The sequence below is a fragment of the Scomber japonicus genome, chromosome 7 (genome assembly GCF_027409825.1).
Source record: "Scomber japonicus isolate fScoJap1 chromosome 7, fScoJap1.pri, whole genome shotgun sequence".
In the NCBI taxonomy this organism is placed as follows: domain Eukaryota; kingdom Metazoa; phylum Chordata; class Actinopteri; order Scombriformes; family Scombridae; genus Scomber; species Scomber japonicus.
The window spans coordinates 9177922-9203579 of NC_070584.1; the positions used below are offsets into that span (position 1 = coordinate 9177922).

Below are 25658 nucleotides of genomic sequence, written 5' to 3' on the forward strand. Positions count from 1 at the left end.
CTGACCAAGAGAAGTAAGGACAACAATAAACATACAGTGCATCTAAAATCATCCTACAAAGGGCGAGACATCGGCAAAAATGTCAGTGCACAGTGACTGATATAGATAATGGTCATGTACATTAGACAACACAGAGACATTGACAGGCTTCAACTAGCTATAGTGCCTCCTGCTGACCTGCTGGGGGTGGTGTTGTCTCCATGGTGAGGTTTTCTCTTGGAGGAGCGTACAGGTGTTGGTGTGGGTGGGCCGGGCCGCTCTACCAGCCGCAGGGTCTGGAAGGCGTGGTGGTTCAGGCTCTGCTCTGTGAGAAAGCGCTCCGTCGGGTTCAGCAGCAGCAGGCTCTAACGCACAAAGACACAGACGGAGCCTGTGAGGCCGCGAGACAACCTGAACATCAAGAGCTTGCAAACAAACTGAACAGTCACTGCTATCATAAGTCACTGCCATTATCATGAAAGTCTGGCCACTGCATTTAATTGTGTCTTACAGCCACCAAACAAGCCAAACAAAGATGTGAAATATAATTTGCAACATATGCTTTTTTTTTTTTCTTACTGGAATAAATAAGTGTAATAGCCATCTCCATATGCTTTAATGAAAGGCTGAATCCTGTATGAAGGCTCAGAAAATAAGACTTGTAACTAAAGATAATTTGTGCCCTCCAACTGCTGCTTTATTTCCATATAACTAAAAGTTACAGAAGGAGCAACTTTTCACAGTTCCTAAAGGCAAAATCTGAAGCAATTACCCTTTTGTGAGCCACGCTGCTATGCATTAGCAATTAGCAGATATATTTAATTTGATTAACATCTAAAGTCGACTCAAGAAAGGCTTCACACTGATTGGTAGTGAGAGAGATGCTTGCCCTTGCTGAAGTCAGTCCTGATGACATTATGTTAGCAGTGAGTCATTATCTGCTGGGAAAAGCGCAAGTGCACAAGCACAGCCCACATTCTTGACATGGAGCTCCTGTTTACAGTGCAGACACAGCAATAACAGCAGTGCTGGAACCAGGATGTGAGCTGGGAGATGCTGAAGCAGCGAGGAGGCATCAAGCAGTCACGACGTAACCGCGACGATAATGATGCAATTATCACATGTCGGCTAATGACAATTTTAGTTTTCATGGTAACGGTGTATCCTTTGGTGATAGCATGTAAGCAAGAATAAACTGAACTTGATAAAAAAAAAGTAAGTAAGTAAGAATGAAAAAAAACAATCCCTCAGCAGAGAAGCTTTGCCAGACCTGTGATCCCTACCTTCAGCAGGTCCAGCAGGGCTCCACCGATGATACCGAGGTATCTTCGCTCCAAGGTTTGGGGGTGGTTCACAGCAGGGAACTAAAAGAAGAAGCAGTGGAAAAATAGTGCAGTGAGAAATGTAGCCAGAACACATGTCCAAGAGATAAATGATCAAACAATCACTGCTGTGTAGAAAGACATGAGTATCAGCCACCTGTAGTGTGTGTGCAAGTGAGATGCTCTGAAAAAACGAGTGTGTATTAATTGAGATTGTAACCTTTATCCTTTTTTTTTTAATAGTCTTTTTTTTTAATGTTGATCTCCTGAGATTAAATTCTGCCTGAGAGTGCTAATTTCTTCCACATTTAATCTCCTTATATCAACCTATAATTTTTTTTTAAGGAAGATTCTGCCTTTTGTGAGATTGCTGTTTGCCAAGAAGACATCTAGAAGCTGTTCGTTTTACATCACAAATGTGCAAGCGTTACAGAAAGCACATCGTGGGTGGCCGACGTGATGAAAAAAACCATCAAACATACTGTGTTCAATCACAAGTGTCGCGCAGTTTCTTTCTGGTCTGCTACATAAATATTTCAACAACAAAAAAAACACAATTCTCCTTTCAGTGCTCGTCAGTTCAGGCGGGGTGACGATCTCTACTCATTTCGATCACAGCGGGCGTAAAGTTTTGTAGATTATAGAATTTTTTTGCCCTGGAATGAGCGCTAAAAATAGTAGATGCTTAATGTTTATAGAGGAAACATATCTGTCCACCATGCGCCCCAAAAGTATTCCACATTTATAAAAATGCAGCGTTATCAAGCAGGGGTCTGATCAGTTAGTATTCACTGTCAGGGGTTTACAAAGGGGTGGTTTAAAAACTAATAATTATATCCTGAGGCGTGGGTAGGGAGGGGAAAGGGAATGGATGACCAGGGTCTGTTGTACCATCAGCCTGCCTCAGAAGACTTATCACAGCCTTCCTTCACAGAGCATACAGGATACATGATACACGATGAGTCATTGTGATCCAATCAGTCACGGCACAGCAAACTCAGCCAGGGAAAAAAATAATAAAACAAGCAGAGAGAGTGTGGAGACAGCAAGGAGAGAGAAAATAAATAAGGGAAGGAGAAAAAAAGAGGAGGAGGAGGAGGTAGAAAGAGACAGCAAACGAAGATCAAGTGAAGAGCGATGGAAGAGAAGGGAAAAGGAGCAGTAATAAGGTTGGGGTATAGAGAGAGAGAGAGAGAGAGAGAGTGTGTGAGATTGGCCTGTCGTTACCCGCAGCCCATGGAAGCGGGGGTTGTTATAGAAGAGCTTCATCTGCTCTGGTGGCAGGGGTCCCAACACTTTTTGGATGGTGAAGAGCTGGTCAATTTCACTCTCCCCTGGGAACAGAGGCTGCCCGTCACTCAGCTCTCCTAAGATGCAGCCCACTGACCACATGTCCACGGCTTTCCCGTAAGGAGCCCTGGGAGCAGAGATTTAAGGGGTTGGTGATGGAGAAGAATAGATAGTAAAAGGAAATATCAGTGTGTAACCAGACAAAGCTAAAAAAAAAAAAAACTAAAAAAAACCAAGCCTGACATACCCAAGCAGAAGTTCAGGAGAGCGGTACCATCTAGTGGCCACATACTCGGTGTAATTGGCATCAGTCCCCTCAGAGAGATTACGTGCAAAGCCTGGCAAGAGAAGACAGAGGAAGCAATATAGTATAATGAGGAGCTTTTTTGATATGCTTTACATGCTGAGACGATTGAAAGGGATTTCAGCCGGGCACCTCTCTGTGCACTCATTATCATTCAAAGGTGTGAGTCATGAAGTAGTCGAGTTAAGTAAAAGCAGCACTTAGGAGAGATGATGAGTCCTCTGAGAATATACTGTACTGGTAAAAGTAGCGGTATTAATATTACTTACGCTAATCGCTTTCTTGCTAAGAGTCAGATGATACCACTCTCTTTTGTGAATGAATCTCATACTTCTAAAATGTCAAACCTAAAAACCAAAATTGTGTTTTGCTTATTGTATCTTCACTTGAGTGTTTGGGCTTTACTGTGCAGAATGATGTATGGGCACGAGTTTGACACTAAAAGGTTGTTGTCGGGGACGGTTTCTCTTTCATTACCCTAATTCCAAAAGTACTTATGAACATGATTTGTGATAGCCAATCATGGTCCAGTATGCAGATTATATAAGTATAATGTGGAAACTTGAAACCTCTGGTGTACATACACTGAAAATGGACTTTTCAGAGCAGCGGGACACATCTTCTGTGTTGCACTTTTACTTTTGAAAGATTTAGATATTAATAGAGTCTGTTTTTTTAGTTAGATGTTGAAAAAAAAGTTAATAGAACTTTTTGGAGGGGAAAAACATAAAACAACTGATAATTCCCAGCAGAGATTTTTTTTTAATGTCTCAAAACATGTCTGCAGGGGAGGAAAATCAGTCTGAAATACAATGATGGACTATTCAATATATGCGTGTTTGCATGAGATTTTTATTCCCAGTCCAAAACTGCTTGCACCGACTTTCCAAATCCCACACAATGAAAATAAATGTGCAGTGGTACTAATGTAAACCTTCACGGTGGAGTCTATGTGGCCTCTGTCTGTTCACTCAACGCCTTTGGCTGACACAGAGCAAACAGCAGGTCTTCAGTCTCTCACTCCAGATTGCCCACATGATGCTGGCTACGCCGTGTTTTCCGTCCCCCCCCCTCCAGTTTTGTTGTGGGTCCACCAGATTGAGTCAACGCATGATTAGCCTCTTGTGTTTCAACATGTTTCATTAATTGATATGAGGGGAAGAATGCACAGCATCAGCACAAGAACCAAAAGAGAGGGTTGCACACAGAGCTTTAGAAGACTGGATGAAGCCTTCCAAGTAGCACTACTCAAGCACTGGATTCAGCCAAATATAGTCTCTGTTGAAAATATTCCTTTCATATCTCAGCTCTGACTGTTTGGCTACCTTTCTTGCAGCTCTAAAGTGTATGAATATTTTGCAGAGGAGCTCACCGAAGTCACATAATTTGAGTACGTCATCAGAGCTGATGAGAAGGTTTTCTGGCTTTATGTCTGAGGAAGAAGCAGAGCACAGATGGATAAGTCAACACATAAGCTGGTGAGGGGCATCATCATTATATTGCTACACTTGTTCATATGTCTCTGAAAATGTGAATGAGTTATCCTCATAAAAAAACTTCAAAGAATCAAAAGAATCTATGGGTGAAAATTCACAGATTGTAAAGATGAAGCATAACTTATACATCAAATCCCTAAGTAATACTGTCATATACAGTATGTGTGCTTGGATATCCCACAGGCCATTTGGATGCCTGCTCCGTGGCTATTGGTGTGCCAAAAGCTCACATGGGCCATCTGGTTTCCTGCTCTGCTGTCACTGATTCACCAAAAGCTTTTGTCTTATGAACACTATAAAACACATCAAAAAACCTATTAAGTCATAGTTTCAGACCAGATTTTTTTTTCTGTCATTATTTAACACAATTTTTCAAAAAGATGTGACAACTGTTGGTCTATTTGTTTGTCAAAATGTAAGCCCAGATGGTGCCAGTGGTAAATACTGTACTTTCCAGGACTTGCGTGAGTCTCTACTGGCTTAGGATCAGGATCAGCTCTTCTCTGCCTCACTGACACAGTCTCCCTCTCAGTATTTTCATTATATGTTCTGATAAAAAAAATCAAAAGAAAAGGAGATCTTACCCCGATGAACAATGTCATGCTTATGGCACCAGTGAATTGCTTTGATTAACTGGTAGATGTAGCTGCGAGCTTTCTCCGTCGGCACACCGTTAGGCAGCTCCTCAAGCAGCTCGAGCATGTTCTTTAAAAAAAAAGAGAACACAACCAAAAATGTCACAATGAATAAAAAACAATTAACATCAACAAAGTCAGTATAGACCTCATTAAGGACTGGTCTGAAGAAGAATCCTACCTTTTCCACATACTCAAAGACGAGATAGAGCTTTCCTCTCCTGCGGAAGGCCTCTTTCAACTCAACAATGTTCTCCTGCTTGAGGGTGCGGAGCATCTTAAGCTCCCGGAGCGTTGTCTCTTTAACCTCCTCATTTTCTGCATGGAGACAGAAGGGAAAGCAGGACCGTATAAGCTTATTTGAGATAAGGATGAAATGATCATACTGACGCTCAGAAAACCTTTGTTTAACAGAAAAATACAAATTTGAGTGTTCCTCATCAAAGAAGAGACCCTTCTTACCTTCACTGTCTTTGAATTTCTTAATTGCCACAATTTCATTGGTGTCCTGTAATGAAAACACAGAGCAAATAATGAGAAGTTATACCTCCTGGTCATTGCTGCAGTCAGTGCATCATGTACACAGTATTGCTATCGCTGATACAAGAAATGATATAGATAGTTGTGCCTAAACACATGTTTAAGTACAAATCTTCACACAAGATCACCTGATTACATACTGTACCTAACTGCACACAAATGAAAAAACATGATATGAGTGTGTATTATCAGATCAGTGGGTTCAAACTTGAGGCTTTAATGAATTGAAGAGGTTGTACAATGATGACTGGGCAGATTTTTTTTTTAAATTTTCATATATATATAGTTTTCTGATCTTTTCTTTTTTATATGGTTTTATCTTTCCTTGCTTTTTCAAGAAAGAGTAGAGCTACAATGATGAGTATTAATTAATTGATAGTCAATCAATTTAAGATTACTTGACAACTACATTATAATCGTTGACATTTCCCAAGCGAAAATACCTCAAATTATGTTTACCTGCTCTCAAATGTGAGAATTAAGTGCTTTTCTTGGTCTCATAATATAGCCTGGGATGGACATTTATACTATTTGGTCGCAGCCATAGCTAATCATTCCATGAAAAGGGTCAAGGTTCACTTCATACTGTATTAACTATTCACAAACAAACAAATGTGGTTAAACTTTTTTTTAGAAAAATGATTCATTGGTGAAATAAATGAATAAGTAAACAACTAGGACTGACACACCTGGAATTGTGGGTGGTTTATGAAACAATCTTTTAATCTTCGACATTTGGATGGAGAAATTAGGAGCTAATCTGGTTGAGAAATCACCACTGAGTCACAGTTTCGCTGAGACACTTTTCATCATTGCTCTATGAAGTTCTCTGTGAGAGACGCCCCACCACTAGCCCCGTTTCTCGACATGTCCTAGTTAGGCCTGGTATTTTCTGCCTATGGCTCAGAGCTGTGCTCCAGTTCCCCCCCCCCCCCCCCCTCCCCGCCCCCCTTCAGAAAGCCAAAGGCAGCATCACACCACTCCAACATGGATCACAGTGAACGGTGAGCCCTCCTCCCAGCACAGAGAAATATAGGATGACTCACAGAAGGGTCAACTTCATGAGCATCGCTGTACTGTGCACACGCAATACAGCCTGAGTATAAATTTAATAACCTGTTATATGTCTAAATCATTTGACTAGTGCAGGAAATAGGAGCCAGTCAGTGGCTGTAGCTGCATTATTCTAAGAGGCAGTTTTAGCTCATGTGTCTTAAAACCCCTCTCCCGATGAGCCCACTCTGCTCACATTGGCCAGCTTTCAGGAAGCCTGCTGAGGGACAGCTGTATCAGAGTCCTGTTAAGTTCCCGCTGATGCAAACCCAACATATCCTGCTTTTGCCACTTCATATTAAATTTTTTTAATTGACTTAAATAGGAGACTTTTATTGTGAAGCGAGCTTACAGGAAACACCATAAAATATTCTTTTTGAGTGAATAAAGACCAGTGTAAAACCCACTCTTACACTGAGTGTTGCAATATGGGTTGTTTGTAGACTTACCATTGCTAGGCTACCAAGTGTCTTAAAGTCTGTTTATTGGGTCATTTTTTTCTAGTCAGGGTTGCCTTACATTCAGGCCAATATTGTATTTTACCAGTTGTTTCCTAAGACCTGAGGTTGCATTTTTAAACTTTTATTCATGGCAATTATAGCAACGGTTTGAGTGGCTTTGCTAATTTGTGCAGTAGGGAAAAACTCAATACCGCAGTAGCTATATGTTAAATACTAACATCCAACATTGTAACATTATATAATGTGTGTGACTGAAAATAAAGAAAAGTATAATAGGTCCCCTTCAGTATTATCTCTCAGTAGTTAATCCCTAATGTGTGCCTCAATGTAAAATGTAAAATATTTTATTAAAAAGGAATTACACATTAAATAAAGTGCTGGGGAGCTTGTTAACTTGCTTTATTTCATGCAGCCATGGTGGCTGCTGCTCACTTGTCTTGGACTCAGTCCCACAAAGATTCCACCCATTTGCCAAAAAACAGAGAAACCCAAAACCACATTCCAAATCCTCTATTTGGAAACCTCTTCTCGTCATCACACACACACTTGCACAGTTTATGAACAGGACACAGTATCATGGCAGAAGGATGTGCACGTTGGATGGAGCGGTAACAGTGGGATCGCTGCTGGAGGCCGGTTGACACAGCTCTAAATTTTTAAGGATTATTGGACACTGTGTGAAAGGGTAAAATATTATATTCTATGTGCAGTATGTTGCGCTGAAGATGACATATTGGATATTGGGGATATATTTGATGAACTGTGTGCCCTTTAAGCCCCTCTTCCTGTTGCCAGTAGGTGATACTACATAAGTGAAATATTAATGGAGCAATACATTTCCCAGGAGGCAATAACTATCACTTCCACATAGTAACTTTACTCGTACAGCACAAAGTGGACACAAGAAGACTCAGAGTGGGCTCATCAAACATTTATTATGGCCCGAGCACTTTAATGCTTGGGCTTTAATAAATGTTTGGTCAGACAATGGAGGAGAGGGTTCAGCATATGGTTCAGCACTATTTCACAGGAACTTCACAGGTGCTGACAACACTGATCTGGTCCCAAGAGCTGTGAAGGGCTCTAAAGTTAGTCACTACATCGTGCACTTGCCATCACCATCACCACCACCTCCACAGAACACCTCCCAAAGAGTGACTTCACGACTTGATAGACTCAAGGGAACCTGTTAAGATTTCTTTGCTCCGATTCACAGGGTATTACATCACTGAAGTCAGCTCGAGTTATTTCTGCTTCAAGAACAAAATCCGTTACAGTCTGAACACAATCTGAAAATGTGAAGTTTAAACCTAATAAATATGTTCACACACATCTCTCATTTGTTAACAGCCATTCAGAGAGTCACTTTAGTAACTTATAACAGTTGGATAAGTTTTACAGTTTATTACGTGTTCATGTTCATGTTGGAGGGATCAGTGCAGCACACCGGCTGCTCTGAACCTTTTTGTGTAACATTTTATTTTAAGCTCTTTAGGAATTCCCATGTGGCGATGGACTGCAAGGCTCTTTTATGTGGGAGAGAATCCAAGCTGGGTAAATGATTATTTACTATGAACATGCATTCCCTCTCCCATGACATGAATAGCACAGATTAAGCACTTTTTATTAAACTGGACCACCTATTCTGTACCACCTAGTCAGGCGACCTACAGTACTGTATCTACTGTGCTGTATATCCAAGACAACTTTATCAGATAAAATTACACATGCTGTATTATATGTAAAGTTTTAAAAGATGTAAAACTGCCGTAAAGTTAACTATTAATCAGGCCATCAACTGCTTTCCTCTCTCTGGTTCAAAACTTTTTATTTACAACCCAATTACTGATGACACTGCAGGTGTTTTGTCCTTGACAGCTGCTGGGAGACATCTGCTGTGACGTCAATGATTAGAATATAGCCACGAGTGCAACACGCATCAAAGTTTCAACCCGCGGCGGAGAAGTGCAGCAGCAGTTTTTCTGCCCTCTGAGATTAAGTCATGATTTAATCTTATAGGATTATTTTTCAGATTTGCCCTTTTTTCAAAGTTCAAAATTTGAAAGTGGAAAGACAAGGGCAGAAGCAGAGGGAAGGGGATGACATGTGACTAAGATCCTGAATCAGATCATGGTCACGTACACTCAGGAACCCTTTAGTATCTTTTTCACACTATGTCTGTTTCATAGCTACACCACCTACTGGAAATCACAAAAGACAACAAATTAATCACCAAGTTATTTATTGTTCTTGATATTGATTGAAACAAGATGATCTACAGTCCTACAAGCATCATTCTGTCATCCTTTTCATCTGGTTTGAAGTGTGTGCTGTCAAACCTCTGCGGCTTGAACAACATTGATTTCCTGTCAAAGATGATCTTCTACACAGATGATAATATGAGCAGATTAATAATGCCAAAATCTTGTGTTGCGTCTCTATAGATACTGTCTAAAAGGAGGAGATCAAACATGAAGTGATGGACCGTGAAACGTGTTAATAACAGGCTGGTGAATCTCTGGGATGATGAGCACTTAGACTTTTTAACAAAATGTTTAAAAAATGACCTCAAACAAATCACATAATGGACTTTAAGATCAAAGCAGACTTTAAACTCTAAATAGACATTAAGCTCAGAGTGGAGTGGGCAACGTGATGCAGAAAGTGGAGCTTACAGTTTTAAGTGTATGGCGTAAGCATAAAGGAATGTTTATTACTGTGTCAGGTAGGGCTGGGTATTGGTACTCAATACCTTTAAGGTATCAACCGAAATTAATCGATACCAAATAGTATCAAAACATGTCCCTTCAAACGATACCTGCAATCGATCCTTTTTGCACCCAGAGCTACAAAATATTACTATTTGTATGGACTTGCTCACAGCCAATCAACACAAGCATTCTTAGATTAATAAATAATCATTTGAAGACTTTCAAAATGCATTTGTGTAAAAATCTATTCATTTAGATGTGGAGGGGTGCAGGTATTTTATGCAATTTAATGCTTCTATTCACATGATGGGTATCAAATGAAGTAGTCAGTTGGTATCAGTATCACTTTAAGGGTACTTGGATTGGTACTGGTATCATAATTGTTTAAATGATGCCCATCCCTAGTGTCATGTCACCTTGCTGATTTTATTCATCTTTCATATTGTTCTTATTCTACAATGTAAAATTCTTGTATAGGTCAATGAGGAGCCACATCATGAGACACAGAGAGAATAGGAATGACTCTGATCAGCCGCTCTGCAGCAGCCAACAGAAATTCATCCCTCCATCCGTACCTGTTCATCTTTACACAAAACAATCTCCACTAGCAACATCAGTCCAGTAGGGTTATTCACAGTAACATGACCCTGTGCTGTTTGATAATAGTCCACCTCATGGTATATGCCCTGACAAGTGACGCTACAAATGCTAATCAGCCACCAACAGATAGCGCTTGACAACGACTCAATGTGTCAAATCAAAAGAAAGGACAGCCAAGGTGACTGTCTTAGACATTGACTGTATGTAAATATGGACGACGCGTCTCCACGTCCTACCTCAGCCATCCCACCAACTGACAGAGGTTTGACAGTGGCTGTCACAGCTGTCAATCAGGAAGTCACATCCCCTTTTTATACCGTCAAATAAGTAATTAAAAATAAACTTGAGCACTTTATAAGAGCTATCTAAAATGACAGAAATCATGTTTGGTAAAAAAAAAAAAAAAAAAGTATTTGTTGTGTACTTTAATTTTTTAGTTTGGCTCATCTGCTAATATGGAGGGGGTGGGACTTATGACCTTAACTGCAGCCAGGAAGCACTCAAGATGCTTTGGCTTCACTTTTGGGAGCTGTCATGACGTCCACATTTAAATATAGTCAGTAGTCTCTGATGCAGCTTTTCTTCACGAAGTTGCAAAACATTTGAGAATCAAACTTTATATTAGACTAATTAGAAGGCAGGAGTGCGTCACTTTAATGCAACCCTTTATATCTATTATTAGTATAATAATAACTATAAGTGGAAAGAACTTCAGAAAGAGACCACGTCCAGGATGTGAGACTCCAGTCACAAAGGGCACATCAACAGGTGGACTGGCACAGACAGTCTGTGTTCAGAATTAGACTTGAAATAGCCTCCATCTATCAGGGGACAATGAGGACGCGAACATTCAGACAGGAAACGTGTGTCCCCTCTATATCTCTCTGTCTCTCTCTCTCTCTCTCTCTCTCTCTGGCTCCAGATAGGACCACATAGACAAGTGCTCCACTCAAGGTGACCCATTTAATGCTAGATGTGAAAGTCCTTTTTTCCTCTCCTGTCCCAGTTTCTGTTCACTGGGTGCAAAAATAACTGTTCCTTCAAAGGGGGCGGATAGACTTTTTTTTTTTTTTGCCACCAAATAAATCTAGATGTTACTGACAGCCACTCAGCTTATTTAGGAAGAATAAAATCCAAGCCTACTGCATCAGTTCTATTATGTGTGGGGAAAAAAAGGCGCCATTAGTTACGCAACGACAAAGCTGAAGCGATACTAAAATAATAGACAATCAAAAAAAACGGAACATTTATGATCGAGACAGGACAAACAACAGATGACTGCAGAGCTGTGGTGACTCACTGGATGCTACTTGGCATCTCCCAAAACAGTGATGGGCTTAATGGATCCAGTCAATACACTAATTACTAATTCTTTTATCGTTGTGTTGAATCTCCATTTAACAATTTAAAGTAATGCAAACATTTAGGAATCATTTCCAGCAGTTAATGGTTTTCCTCTCAGTGGGTAAACTGACATGACATTAAAGGGCAAATCATCCGTGAGTCACACAGAGCAGAAAAGTGTTTCACTGTTATCTGAGAGTTGACATTTTTGGAGCATCTAATTAGTGACATCACAGCAGGTGTTTCTACCAATATCGTTGATGAGAAACACCTGCTGTTAGCTACTAATTAGGGTTTAGTCAGAAATGCTAAATACTAATTCCTATTGGTTTTATTTACATTATTACACTTCACAGAATTGTCAAATACACCATATAAAACTGTGCTAATTAACAAAAAAATAGTATTTTAATACATGTTTACAGGTCAGCTTCTAGACCAACAAAGCAAAATCAGCTGGTTTAGTGATCGTTTTTGACAAATAAAAATGAAAAAATTAATCACATACATTTTTGTACTAATAATTTAAAGGAATAGTTCAACATTCTGGGAAATTTGCTTTTATTTGTTTTCTTTCTGAGAGTTAGACGTACTGAGATACTGTAGGTTAATATGCTACCACCAGCAGCTAACGTCAAATGAATGAGTCAGGCCATATAATTTAATCATAAATGTATACATGAGTCCAAAACTTTGAGAAATTGTCTCTGCGTTTACTGCATCTGACAATGGCAACAGGAGGTTAGGAACGAAAATGGAACAAAAACAAAAAAAGAGTGGTCGCAAATGGGTCGCATTAAGTCAATATATAACAGTGCAATAACAGTTTTTTTTGTTTCTCTCTGTCATTAAATGTGGATTTACTCAAAGATTATTTCTAGGAACTTCTTTGCTTTTATTTGGAAGTTCAAAGTCAGAGAAATGGAAATACTCTGGTGATTTATTTAGTCTTTAATACGGGACAGAGAGCAGATAGATGTAACTCAGCTGTGCAACAAATTTGATTAGAATCTTTATTTGTGTGCTAACACACAATAAATCAGGTGCTTGAGGCTAATGGGAAAGTATGGAGTATCATTCTGAAAAAATACCACTCACTGGATTGTAAGTGCTGCTTCACCATTGGTTGAGCATGTTGACTAAGATAGGTTTAATGTTGGCATCTGTCTCTTGCCCTCAGGGGTTTAGTGAACCTAAACCATGCCAGGAAAATACAACCCCACGCCATACTGGAGCTGCCAGGAGCCTTCACCATGAGAGGCGAGCATTGTGCCTGTAGACTCCACTTGGCATGTGCCACATATGTTCTTGCTCTCTTTCTAATAATAGGATGACTCATGTGATCACATTTGCTTTCCACTCCTCAGGAGAACACTTGCTGTGTTCTTTGCACTTTAACTCACCAATTTGCTTGTTCACATTTAATAAAGGGAGTGATTATGCAGTGCAACATGACCAAAGTGTGTTATCTACAAGAGGCTCTAAATAAAACTGTCCACTTACTGTACGAAGGAAACTGATTGTTTACTTAGCTGTCTGTTGCTTCACGCGTGTCAACTAATGCATGGACATCCCTGTCATGAGGTATTAAATACACCTATAATCAACTCAAGCTCATGTCTTTCTCTTAGATTTTTCATGCCAACGTCAAATTAGCCACTGTTCTCATTGTCTCATCTTAAGTCAGCTTCAGCAGTCTTCCTCCTCTTGTTTCAATCACTTTAACTTGATAGAGGAGTAAATCTACAATTGGATTGTTTCAGTTTTCACAATAAAGTTTCACTAGGCAAAAGACTTGTGCAAAAAGCTAAATCTTTTGCTAAATCCTTAGCTTTAAACAAAAAAATTACATGCTCAAAATTTTAAATGCAGCCTGATATTATACTGATGATGATATTAACCTGAGTTAGTGCAAAAATACACATTTTGTGGCTGATGCAGAAAAGAAAATATAAATTGATGCAATGAAAAACCATGATAATCACTTTGCTTCTTCTTGAATATACAGGATTTACTGTAGCAAAGGAACACGAACACGAAATCCTCATCATTTCAAATATTTATGTCCATATAAGCCTTTTTCTTGTTGCTATTTATATAATTTATATGTAAGTAAATGCGACATGCATGATACATGATGCACTAGCTCATGTGACTTTTTAAGAGCTCCAAAATCAAAACGCAGTGCAGCACTTTAAAAAATTTCTGTTGTGGCAATTGTGTAAAAACATCTGTAAAGTGTCATATAATGCATTGACTGCTGGTGTGTTATCAGGATAATAAACATGCTCACAGCCTTGCATTTACACCTGATGTCTCTGTGCTTTCTCGTCTGCATTCTGTCAACACTGTAATGGGATCTTATTTTAAACATGCAGTATGCCAAGCAGGCAATTAGGTAAGGAGGTAACAAGCCTGTACACTGTCAACAAAAGTCACATTTTTTATAGATGCAGAAAATGACTCCTCATACGCAGCTGCTCTGCAGTCTACCTCAAGATCTCTTGAAGCACTGCGACGCCTCGATGAGACATTCATTTTATTGGTGATTTGAAATGAAAAATATGTTTAAATTGTCGTGAAGGCCTCTCTTCCTCTGTGGGCAGATACTTTCTCAATGATGTAAACATACTTTTATTGACTGCATTTACACTTGTCTGACTCTGGCTGAGGTCCAATCATAATGTAGCCAGAACACCTCCGCAGTAAGGGCCATAAAGAGGCTTAATTTTCTAAATCTCCTACGATTAATATTAAAAAAATAAAAAAATAATAAAAAACATATCACAGAAATTTAGTGCTTAAAAATCTTCCCGGCTGAATCATTTAAGACCGTGATAATCTGAGGAGACAGAGCCCTGATGCTGTCAATGTTTTACCTCTCTGTAGACACGGCAGCTTGGGAAACCGGTTCACTGAATGATAAGCACATTGAGGGTGCCGCTGTGTGTAGTATGCATTCCTGAGAGGTGTTCCACTTAAATAAATACTCACCACAGCTCACCGCATGTTTACCCTCACACTTCTACATCTCACGTATACTGGAGCGAGCTAAAGAAACCCCCGATGGCTATGTACGGGCCTTATCCTGGATTTAGATTAGCTGTTAGAGAGAAGCCTTTGTATAGCTCAGAGGTAAGTTTCAACTTTGATAGGCGTACAAAGTGTTTTTGAGGAAGGTCTTAGAACACAAGTGTGCCAGTAGAAGTAGAGTTAAATAGTGTAGCCAGTGTTCAAGGACAATGAGAAGAAAAAGGCACCTCAGTTACTAAATTGTTAAAAGGCTTACAGCATTTATGTAACAAATAACTATACAAAACATGCTCAAAATGTTCTAGTTTGAATGCAAAACTGATGTTCAGGGTCAAATGGGAGGGTGGGGGTTTGCTCCTTAATCTACAGTGAGCAAACATTCCTTCAAACATGTGTCAGTGAACTCTGGGTCTTACTGGACAAAGCAAAAAAAAGGGTGGTTTCCACTCTCAGTACTGATATTCTCAGTTTCGTCAACACAATGAATAAACAAGCAAAAAAAAAAAGAGTTCACAGCGTTACACCGCAGTAGAACTGGTTTTGAATGGCTAAACAGTGCTGTCAGCAAGCAAGGAGTGTGTTCAGTATTATTTTATTTTACAAATGACAATAAAGAGAAGCAGCACTAATTAACTGATCATAAGCGTTGATACTATACTGACAAGGAATGGGAGGAATCATTTAAAGAAGTATAATCAATATACAACTACAGTCCTCGCAGGTACAAATAGGAGAACATTCATTTTCTCCATCACTGAATCTCACACTTCATCTATCTCCAATTGGGTTTCAGTGGGGACACTTATCTATTTTGGTCTATCAAAAACATTATCAAATTTTATACCATACTATCTTAAATCTACATGTGAAATCTGTATGACCTTTTTGTTTTAAAAACAGCCTAACAGCTCCACACATATGATTAAGTTTAGTGACAAAAGCTTATAATTAGCATGTTTAATCAAGTTTATCAAGCTTCAACAAACAAGAGAAAAAGACCTGGAGCATTCTTATGACTCAGCTGGTAAAAGGTGCACAAGTACATAGCTGAAAATCCACGAAAATGGTATTTCCCTTATTTCTGTCGTCATAGCAGCAGTACAGCACTGTATGTCCAATTGAGATGGTTAGGGTTAGTTCTTTTGGCAATCCACTGTTATGTTGACATACAAAGTTGGCCCCATCCTCCAGAATAAGGATAAATAAGATGCCAAAGTAAGAAAATACAGGCAGAGTGCAGGGTCCCTATAGATACATATACCAACACACTTCTAAAAGGTCATAAGTGATGACTTTTGTATGAGTATATACATTGGGTTTTTTTTCAGGAAAATCCCACTCATCCTACCTTTAATAAAAGATGAGCCAGAACAACAAGACAAAGGCTTCTCTGTGCCCCAGTGTGTTCAAGCCTTTTGATATTACAGCGTTGCACTTTCAGTCTGGGTATTCCCTCAAAAATGTGGCATTAGTGAGTGAGACAAGAGTCTCAAGAAAACAGTGTTAAGGTAGTCATAAAATAAATATGTCCCTACAAGGAACCTGATAATACCAACAGAACTGAAGGGCTGCTACAGAAAGCATATACTTTATTTCAGCTTCCTGTTAAACTACATTTTGTCACCTTAAAGTGAGTTTGTATGACTGTATCTATTAGACAAGATGTCACTAGACATTCAGACATATATGTATGTTTAAGCGCGGTTCTGTCAAACATCCTTTAAGATAAAAACAAACCTATTTTGGACCAACAATTTGCCATAAATAGTCAACTCATTCTCAGTCAAACTGCTTAAATAATTATAAAAAATAAGATAAAATGACATGAATCATCCACATCCACTTATCTGCTTAGACCTAATAGGCTACTGAGAAGATTGCTCCTGAAACCTCCAAATAATATCACCAAAAACTATCCTCAGGCATTATCCCTTTCTGTGTCACTTCCCTATGTCCCACTCAGCCCAGCTGACTCTTCAGTGTGTGTGTGGATGTTGTAAAGCATGTGTGTATGAGTGTGTGAGTGTGTGTGTGTGTAATCCAGCAGCCTCTAGATAGATTCAGATTATTGTGTGGAAATTGGTGAATGCACAGTTGGTCTATTTTTATCATTTCTGTATCGGGCCCCCAGATCTTCCTTGGATCTAATTATTCCTGTTAAATACATGTATTGTGTAAAACAAATTTGAGGGGCGTGCCGCTGGTGAAATAAGTATGTTCTGTAAAGCTCGAGCAGCTGCGACTCAGCGGCAGTTGTTACATACGAATGAAGCCATTTTCTCTGGCCGGTACACTTTAATGCCCGTAGTCACAGAACCATTAAAAACCTTTAGAAAGCTTATGTGTGATTCTGCTTTGTGAGTGTCAACACATGTGTTTGTGCGCATGAACTGTTCTTTTGACTGTGTGCCTGCGTCTGTGTGTAGATGCACACGCAATTATGCAGCATAGATCTGTGAGTTAGCCCTTGAAAAAAAACAAACACACGTTGGTTCATTCACACTAACAATACAATATTTTCCAGATGGCACTGGTCCATATTGATTCGCGGCCAGAAAATTCATCCTCCTGTGCATTCACACGTCAAGCAATAAAGTTACTAACAGATATTGTATGGAAACTGCATATATTATTGAATTTACAACACACACAAGGCCCAGAGACTGTGTAAGAAAATGTCAGACTTCTATAGGGGATTGTTCTTCATTTGTTAAATGCCAGAGAAATTGTAAAAAAGTAATGATCTAATTAAAAGGTCATTCCAAATTAGCTTTACAAACCATTGTCAAATCCACTAATGGAAACACGGTTACTACTAACTGATTGCTGTAATGTTTTTTTTTTTTACTACAGCACTTTTGCCGCATTACGGACAGTAAAGCACCAATCAGTACATTGGTGAATAATGAACGGAGTCCAACTCGATCTTTATGTTATCATTATCTTCTTGTTTTCAAGTGATGCCACATACTCTGATATTTAACTGATTTGACAGTGCTGCAAAGTAACTTAGTCACATTTTCCATTATGTTCATCATCTAGTCAATAACTTTAACCAAAATACTGATCAATGCAACTTTAATGATTATAGGACAGGGCAGACTGTGGCATTATATAACTAAACATAAACACTATACACATTTACAGTGGGCATAGATATTGCTCCACTGCATATTAAGTTACTAACACCAGCTTGTAATGAAAGAAGTATATTGTTTCTGCTTCCTCCAAAATATTAAAAATAAGCCAAATGCTTATATTCACGTTGGCCCAGCTGACATATTATTCTAGCTTTAGTTTAAATGGCTCTGATAAACTTTTCACTTGGTGACTAGGTTTAAAAAAAAAAAAAAAAAAAAGAAGTCATTATTTCCTCAAGGATGTTGAACACTACGGTTATGGTTATGATGATGGATTTTTCGCACAAATAAACACAATAAAGAGAGTGTTACAGACAAAGCACCAGTCTCCATCTGTTGTGTGGACCTAACTGAGGCCGACTGACGTGACTTCTGTTGTGTTAAATGGAGACATTGGCATTTGCAGCTGCCAAGGCCTAGGATCAATCAGTCTGAATAATAAAGCTCAGTAATTATAGGCTGTGATTCCGGCTTACAGCGGGGTTTTTCCTCTTTTTCCTCGCTTCTGAACGCTCGCTCGACATCAAGTCTGGCGCCGTTGTCTTTTACGATTCTCACACTTGAGCTAACTCGTTGGCATTAGAAACCTGGCTAATGGATACACTGGGTAAGGTCATTGCTGTAATAAACACTGTAATGAATGCATACGCGCTGTGGCAATTTGTAGAACGAGAACAACGACGAGGAATTTTTGATGAGGAGAGCTCGGAAAGTGTTTTGTCTGTTTCCCGCAGATCTCAGTAAGTAGGAGGTAGTTAGTCTCTCTTATTCACACTGGATTGCTGTCAATTCCTGGCACAGCCGCTTCCTTAAATGGACTGAGATGACAAGGCTTGTTACTGCAGTGTGGGTCGCCTGCTTTTCAAAATCCTGCTGGATTTTTTTGTTTTGTTTTGATTTTCTTTTTACGCACGCTAAAATATTAATTGCTTCGAGGAGCACTATTACAGACGCATTTACATGAATAAAAATATATATGAAGTGGCAGAGGAAATAATTGCCACAGAGTAGTTAAATTGAAAAATGTGCTGCCATTCAAAACAGATCCTCTCACTGATTAACCTGAACAGAGACAAAAGGACTATAACCGATTATCCAGCCATCCATGGGAGCCACTTGAGCCAATTTGATCATTCAGAGGGAGAGGACCAGTGCATTACACTAAAGTGGAGAGACCAGCTGCATGAAGAACACTTGCTTCAGACAAACCTTTAAAAATACATTATGTTGGGCGAGCCCCGGTACCCTAATGCTAATGCTTAAGATGCATGTCATATAACCTCCAACAAGCATATCGTGAAGTCAACTTGCCTTCCCTCCAACCCTCCAACCTCCATCCCCACAGTCCTGCAATTTTCTACATTTTCATATGAATGTCATGCAATAAAAGCTTTAAAGAACAGGTTGACAGTCTGTCTTAAACGAACAGTCAGGTTCCCATATCAACAGCGAGAGAGCTTTTTCTTCACTGTAATCATTCCTCCCGTTCATACTGACTATTAAAAGATCCCTTTCAAATGTGCTTTCAATGGAAGTAATGGGGGCCAAAATCTACAGTGTGTCCACACAGTCATTTAAAAGTTAATGTGAAGCTTATATGAGGCTTCAGCAGTCTGAGTGAATCATATCAAGTGGATATCTGCCACATATCTGTAAGGTTGAAAGATATCTACTTAATTTGACTCATTTGGACAGCTGAAGCTTCATATTAGCTTCAGATCAAATTTTAAATACATTTTTGCACAGGAGGAGGACTGTGGATTTCAGCCCCCATCACTTAGATTGCAAGTGCATTATGAAGGGATCTTCTAATGGTCAGTATGAACAGGAGGAATGATTATGGTTAGAAAAACCTCTTTCAATGTTAATCTGGGCTCCTGACTGTTATGAAAAATGGTGAACCAGTCCTTTAAAACTTTTATTGCATGACATAAATAACATAACCGGATAAAGACTAACAAGCAGAGAGAGATTGAGTTGATTATACTACAATTTGGAAGATCTTACCTTGTGTCGGCACTTCAAAACAACACCATAGGCACCTAGAAAGGAAAAGGAAGGTTTAACTCTGAGATATACCACAACTAATCTTTCCATGAATATTTTAAGTATGTATGTTTTCCACAGGCTACTACTGCTGTTCACGTGGGCCTACTTCACTTAAAAGCAGAGCCTTATGAAATAATAAAAAAATGACAGCATACATTCAGTTTCAAAAATGGGATGAACAATGCCAGAGCTACTGTCATGAATAAAGAAAGACTAGCTCCATTTAGAAAGTTTCTCACTCTCACATGAAGTGAGCTGGCCAACACTGAATGTCCCTTTCCTAACAAGTCTAAGACCCACCTGAGCCCCTTTTTTATTTCAACACCGTGCTACAAAGTGAAAAAGGTTTTAAGAAAGAGAACCCTTTTTTTAAACATTTGCATGAATTAAGGAAAATCATCCCCCTCTATAAAGAGACAGGTGGCTCAGAAAGTAGGACACAAGTGTTGGCAAGCTACTGTAGTTCTGATGTTATCGACCCTGGCAGTCACACACACGCATCCCCCGAGGGTTCAAGAGGAATTCTTGGACTGAGCAGGCATACGACGAACTGCTCGCTGCTCCTTCACGAGCACATCAGCGCCACAAGACACCATCGAATCTCTTCAAGTTAACTGCTCTTATACACTTACTGTCTTTCTAAAATACTTCAAATAGACATGGACGTGCACCCTTTGACTCCAATAAGACCATAGATGTGGGTTTTTTTATGTCTATGAACTACTTTACATGACTTACAATGATTTAATGAAAGTGCCAAAAATGAACTTTTTCCATAAAAAATATTAGCTGCTCATCAGCCAACTTTCAAATCTTGAATGTTGATGCACTTAAACACACCAAAAAAGGAAGTCAAATGACAGACAAATCCATTACTATTATATAATAGCATAACTTTAATAAAAAGTATATGTGATGATGTGCTAAAAGATAAAGAAGCACCATAATAAGCCATTTCCCTCCTCAGATTATGGCAATGTAGATAATTGCATTCAATTCTGCGTATTTTTTATAATAGCTGGGCTGAGCCATGCAGCACTCGGCCCTAAATGACTAACAACATTGACTGACCTCATGATCAACGAGGAAAAATCTATGATGCTGGATCAAGTGGAGCAAGCTGTGCCATGAGGGGCAGGGGGAGCAGAGCCCGGCTCAAGCACTTGTACAACTTTACAGTTAAACACAGCACCAAAAAGAGCTACCTCCCTTCCAGTCTTGCTCATCGTTGGACATGCACTTAAAAAAAAAAAAAAAAATCCATCTAAAAGTTGAACTGTGGTGTCCTACGTGTTATGAACAGGTTATAAAAAAATCCTGGGATGTGGGCGCATGACTGTAAAAACTGGGACAATTGGGTGGCCTCAACCTCTGGATCTCTGCCACTTTAAAACGAACAAGTGACTCAAGGAAAAAGAAGAAGCCATGAGAAGCTCTTCAGAGTATCAAATCATCCTGTGTCATTGATATTTACAACAATAGAGATGAAGTCTAAAAAACCTAAAACCACCACCACCACCACTTATTTCTACACCATCAACACCAGAGTTTGAATTCGGGTCACAGTACTTGGCTTCAGTTTTTCCACATTAAGCTGTTCCTGATGAATAAGTCTTTTAAAAATTGTCCTTGACCTTACTGAATTGCGCTAACATGAACACAAGATCAGGCTTTTAAGGGCCTTGCTCTACAGGGAAATTGGATAAAAACAATCAAATGATTACTCACTGAAAAGCCCTACAATGCATTTGTGAGTGCAAATGAAATGCTGTTGCTGGACTGGATTAGTAGTTGATGACATTTGTTAGACTGACAGCGTGCAAATTGTTCTTTTAACACGTTGGAAGCAAACAGGCTTTTCTCACCTTCACCCACGATCCCAAGGACTTCAAATTTATTCATTACATCACCGATGTCAGGGATCTTCATGAAGTCAAAAGGTATGTTGCATGACGTGCGTGGAGCTCAGAGAGCGAGGGCCCGGCTACAGGATGGCATGAGGCGGCCAGCTGTTGGCTCCCGAGAGACAAATGCCAGCTGTGAGCCATATCACTCGCCTCATGACGTCTCCAGTTGGCTCGCTTTTACCTGCGAAAACATGTAGTAAATAAAAATATATACTGTATACTCCTTATTTACCCTCAACATTTGACATTTCATTGCCAATACCTGCTGTGAAATACTGTAGCTCATGTGTGTCAAGAGTGTGTAGCTTAATGACACAAATCTGTATGAGGCAATTCAAGGGGAGAAAAATGATGATTAAAGGGGGACTCCAGCTATTTAGCATAGCACTTTTATAAAGTTGGGGGATGAGAAAATGATTGAAAATTGGAAAAAAAATAGGGGAACATTTTGAAAAAAAAAGCAATATGCTAACTTTTAGTCACAATTAAAAACCAAGGGAAAAAACTGCTGCATCCTACAATAATATTAATCTTTCATTAGACCTTCTCTGCCTGTTAAATGCCCTCATTTAAAAACAACCTCTTAATGCTTCTCTATTAAATGCTATATTACCTTGATTCAACCTAACCCTGGTGACATCATCTGGGTTATTTTCTCAGAGCTCACAAACCGTCCTCCAGAGCCACACAATACATTATACAACTATATTATCACAGGCTGAGAAGCACTCTCCAATGACAAGTAAACTGTGTAAAATCAGAGTGCCCCTTTATGATAGATCAGGTAATAAGTTAATGTCAAATTTCATGCCTTATACATATAAAGTTTGTAGAAAATAAGAGAAAAATATACCAAATTTAATCAACCAACATTTTTTCATGAATCCTCCAAATTTCTTCTTGTGCCTACCTTTTTTTCGGAGGGGGTGAAACAGAACCAAGCTATCTCTGAATGTGATCAGACCGTCTCCTCTGGTATCCGTGCTCTCTTTACTCTTATTGAATCAGATAAGGCTCCAGATACGCTCTCTCCATTTCATCCTTTCCTTTGCTGGAAAGCTCAAGGACTCACAGAGCCTACTCACACTCCCAGTCTCCTACGGTGCTGTGGGCACGGGAGCTGCTCATCAGTATGCAGAGCCTCGGCACCAAAATAAACTCTCTGTGTCTCCCAGAGCACTAAACGTCGCCGTGTGGTCTATTACTCCCTCATCTTACTCAGCTGTAGACCGTCGGCACAGGTAAACTGAGAGCAACTGTGGGTAAACTTGAGGGTGGACAAAGCTGGAGGGAAAATGCCTGCATTCATCTATTCTTTTAAAAAAAAAAGAAAGAAGAAAAACACAAGTGTGGTGGTAATGTGCTTCCCTCTTCTCCTCATTTCCCCCAGCCTACACACAGTGGCGTGCAGCCTGTTGTTTTTCAGAGCAGATTTCAGCCATCTACCCTCCAGGCCCAGACCTAGAAGGCTAATATGATCAGGAATGCACTGGGCATTGCTGTGGATCATATATTTTGTCTCTATCAACAGCATGACTCATGCGTGGTAATAGACTGAGGGGTTCAACAAAATACAGTGCTTTTAAACCACTTCACATGATCAACGCGCTATTTTTAAGGCTGAATTGCTGTTATGATCATTCCAATGACATATACAGATATTAGAACAAGGGATCCAGCTCACAACATCACTGCCATTTGAAGGGTCTTTTTTTGATTACACAGTTTTTGAGAGCAATAAATGCATGGAGAAAGGTTGCATTGTGGTAAATCATTTTGCTGTGGATGTATCTGTCTGTCATGCACTTGTCCTGTTGCCACTTGTTAGAAATTTCTCACATCCTGCACAGGTGAAAAACCCACAATAACCAGGCAGAAAGATGATTGTTTTTACCAGGCACTGTAGCTTGTATTGTGTGTTCAAGTGAGAGAGAGAGAGAGAGAGAGAGAGAGAGAGAGAGAGAGAGAGAGAGAGAGAGAGAGAGAGAGAGAAAGAGAAAGAGTGGGTGTGTGTCAGTTAAGACTGCCCACAGATTGGATGTAGCACCCACATTTTCAATACAAGGCACCAATAAATCCAACAAGTCCAACATATGACAACATTGAAGCCAACTTAGTATAAATTGCCTCACATTAACAGCTCTGTAGCCTGCACTGTGGTTAGTTACGTTATGTTTCCTTGGTGCTCTGCCTTATTCACAAAACATACAAAACCCCGCAAATGAGCTAAAAACAAACCTCAAGCTTGGTAACATTGGCTTTCTGGTCAGCTTGTACTCAACATATTCACATTACAAGTACAGCTTACAAGTCTTATCTATGTAAAGATAAAATAAACTACTCACTCAGTCAGTATTTGGGGAAACAAATGATGGAAGCGGGCCCATATATCCACCCACCAACGAAGATATTTTCATTGCAGCAGGCAGCTACAGTAACTGGATCGTGCGGTTGACAAGCTGCAAGCAGATCACCAGGCAACAGTTTGAGTGGCGTGACGACGGCCAATGAAAACGCTCGAAATGCTGAGTTATGCGAACGCCCCCTCCTGTTGAGCCAATCACAGAGCGGAACGGCTGCAGGGGCTGAACCACTGTGCTGCGGTCTGACGGTGGGTTTTTTTTGTTTTTTTTCGGTGTGAGGTGGGATATTATTGTTCTAATTTCTCAATTACATAATTCACAAGATCACACCCTACGTTCAGTATGAACACGTAATTTATCTAAAGGCCAAACCAAAGCATATATAGGAGAAGAAATGACACCGTAAGGACGTCATAGAGAAACACAATTTAAGAAAAGTGTAGAGAAATATAAAACTGGGCTGCGTTAATGAGGAGCTAGTGCCTTGCTCAAAGGAAACCTGCTCATTCCTCATTATTAGTCTAAGGTTGGCGACACCTATGGCTGTATGCATTTTCTTTTTCTTTTCCTTTTCTTTTTTTGTTTTGTTTTTGAGAAGAAAAAAAAAGAGGAAGTAAATAACTTCAGAGATTAAAGTCCGCCCTGACAACAACAACAAAGTTCCTCCAGCACACTATAGATTAGATGATTCAACACATTATAAACACACAAATGTCCACAGATTCATTTTATTCAGTCACTGGTTTTTTGGAATTGATTTTCCAAGTAATCACCCAGCTCAGATCAATAATTATGAACTCTTATGAAAGTTCGTAAATTGTGTATGAGCAGTGTGGCTTTTTAGGCAAAATGACATCAAATGTCTACAGAAGAAAATACAAAGACGGCTCTAAAACCTTAATTATATATATTCTTTGTATTCTACCATATGATTATGGATAGAAAATAAAAAAAACAATAGCCTACAATTTACTTTGTATGTTCAAGCGAGTACAAAGCAAGAATAAATAGCTGATGACTTCCTGTCACCCCCCCCCCCCCTCCCTCCTAACTCTATTCAGTCCAACTGTGAGCTGCTGACATTTAAAACACTATATATACAGTATGACAACGCAAACGCACTAAGTTAGTGCTATCAGATGAAACCATGCTGCCACCCACAGGATGACCCTATAATAGGAAAAGAAACATTGAAATATTGCTATATTGAGTGAATTTACCATATTTCAAATATTTGTACAGTTTGAGTTAAAGTTGATGTGCTTTGAATAAGATGAAAAGGAGTAAGAATGTATTCATGTGATAAGATAGTCAATATTAACTGTACTAAGTCCACTGGTTTTCTCACTGGTATTCATAATGCTTTCAGAGCACCTGCCAGTTTATCTCTGTATTTAATCAGTTGGGTCTTAATTGTTTGGATCTACAGGC

General features: G+C 39.4%; 1 protein-coding gene across 2 annotated transcripts in view; it reads right to left on the reverse strand.

Annotated features, from left to right (window-relative positions):
- The window catches only part of LOC128361967 (cyclin-dependent kinase-like 5), a 33207-nt gene extending 8892 nt beyond the window's left edge, over window positions 1-24315 (reverse strand). For both annotated transcript variants that reach the window (XM_053322578.1, XM_053322577.1), the window contains exons 1-11: window positions 24210-24315; window positions 21823-22045; window positions 19916-19950; window positions 5489-5534; window positions 5208-5344; window positions 4976-5096; window positions 4268-4327; window positions 2839-2929; window positions 2529-2718; window positions 1263-1343; window positions 178-344 (exon numbers count right to left, since the gene is read on the reverse strand). In XM_053322578.1, coding sequence (XP_053178553.1) covers window positions 178-344; window positions 1263-1343; window positions 2529-2718; window positions 2839-2929; window positions 4268-4327; window positions 4976-5096; window positions 5208-5344; window positions 5489-5534; window positions 19916-19950; window positions 21823-21886 — 992 coding nt within the window. In that variant the 5' untranslated portion in view covers window positions 21887-22045; window positions 24210-24315. The remainder of the gene's footprint in view (window positions 1-177; window positions 345-1262; window positions 1344-2528; window positions 2719-2838; window positions 2930-4267; window positions 4328-4975; window positions 5097-5207; window positions 5345-5488; window positions 5535-19915; window positions 19951-21822; window positions 22046-24209) is intronic.
- Between the last annotated feature and the right edge of the window lie 1343 nt (window positions 24316-25658).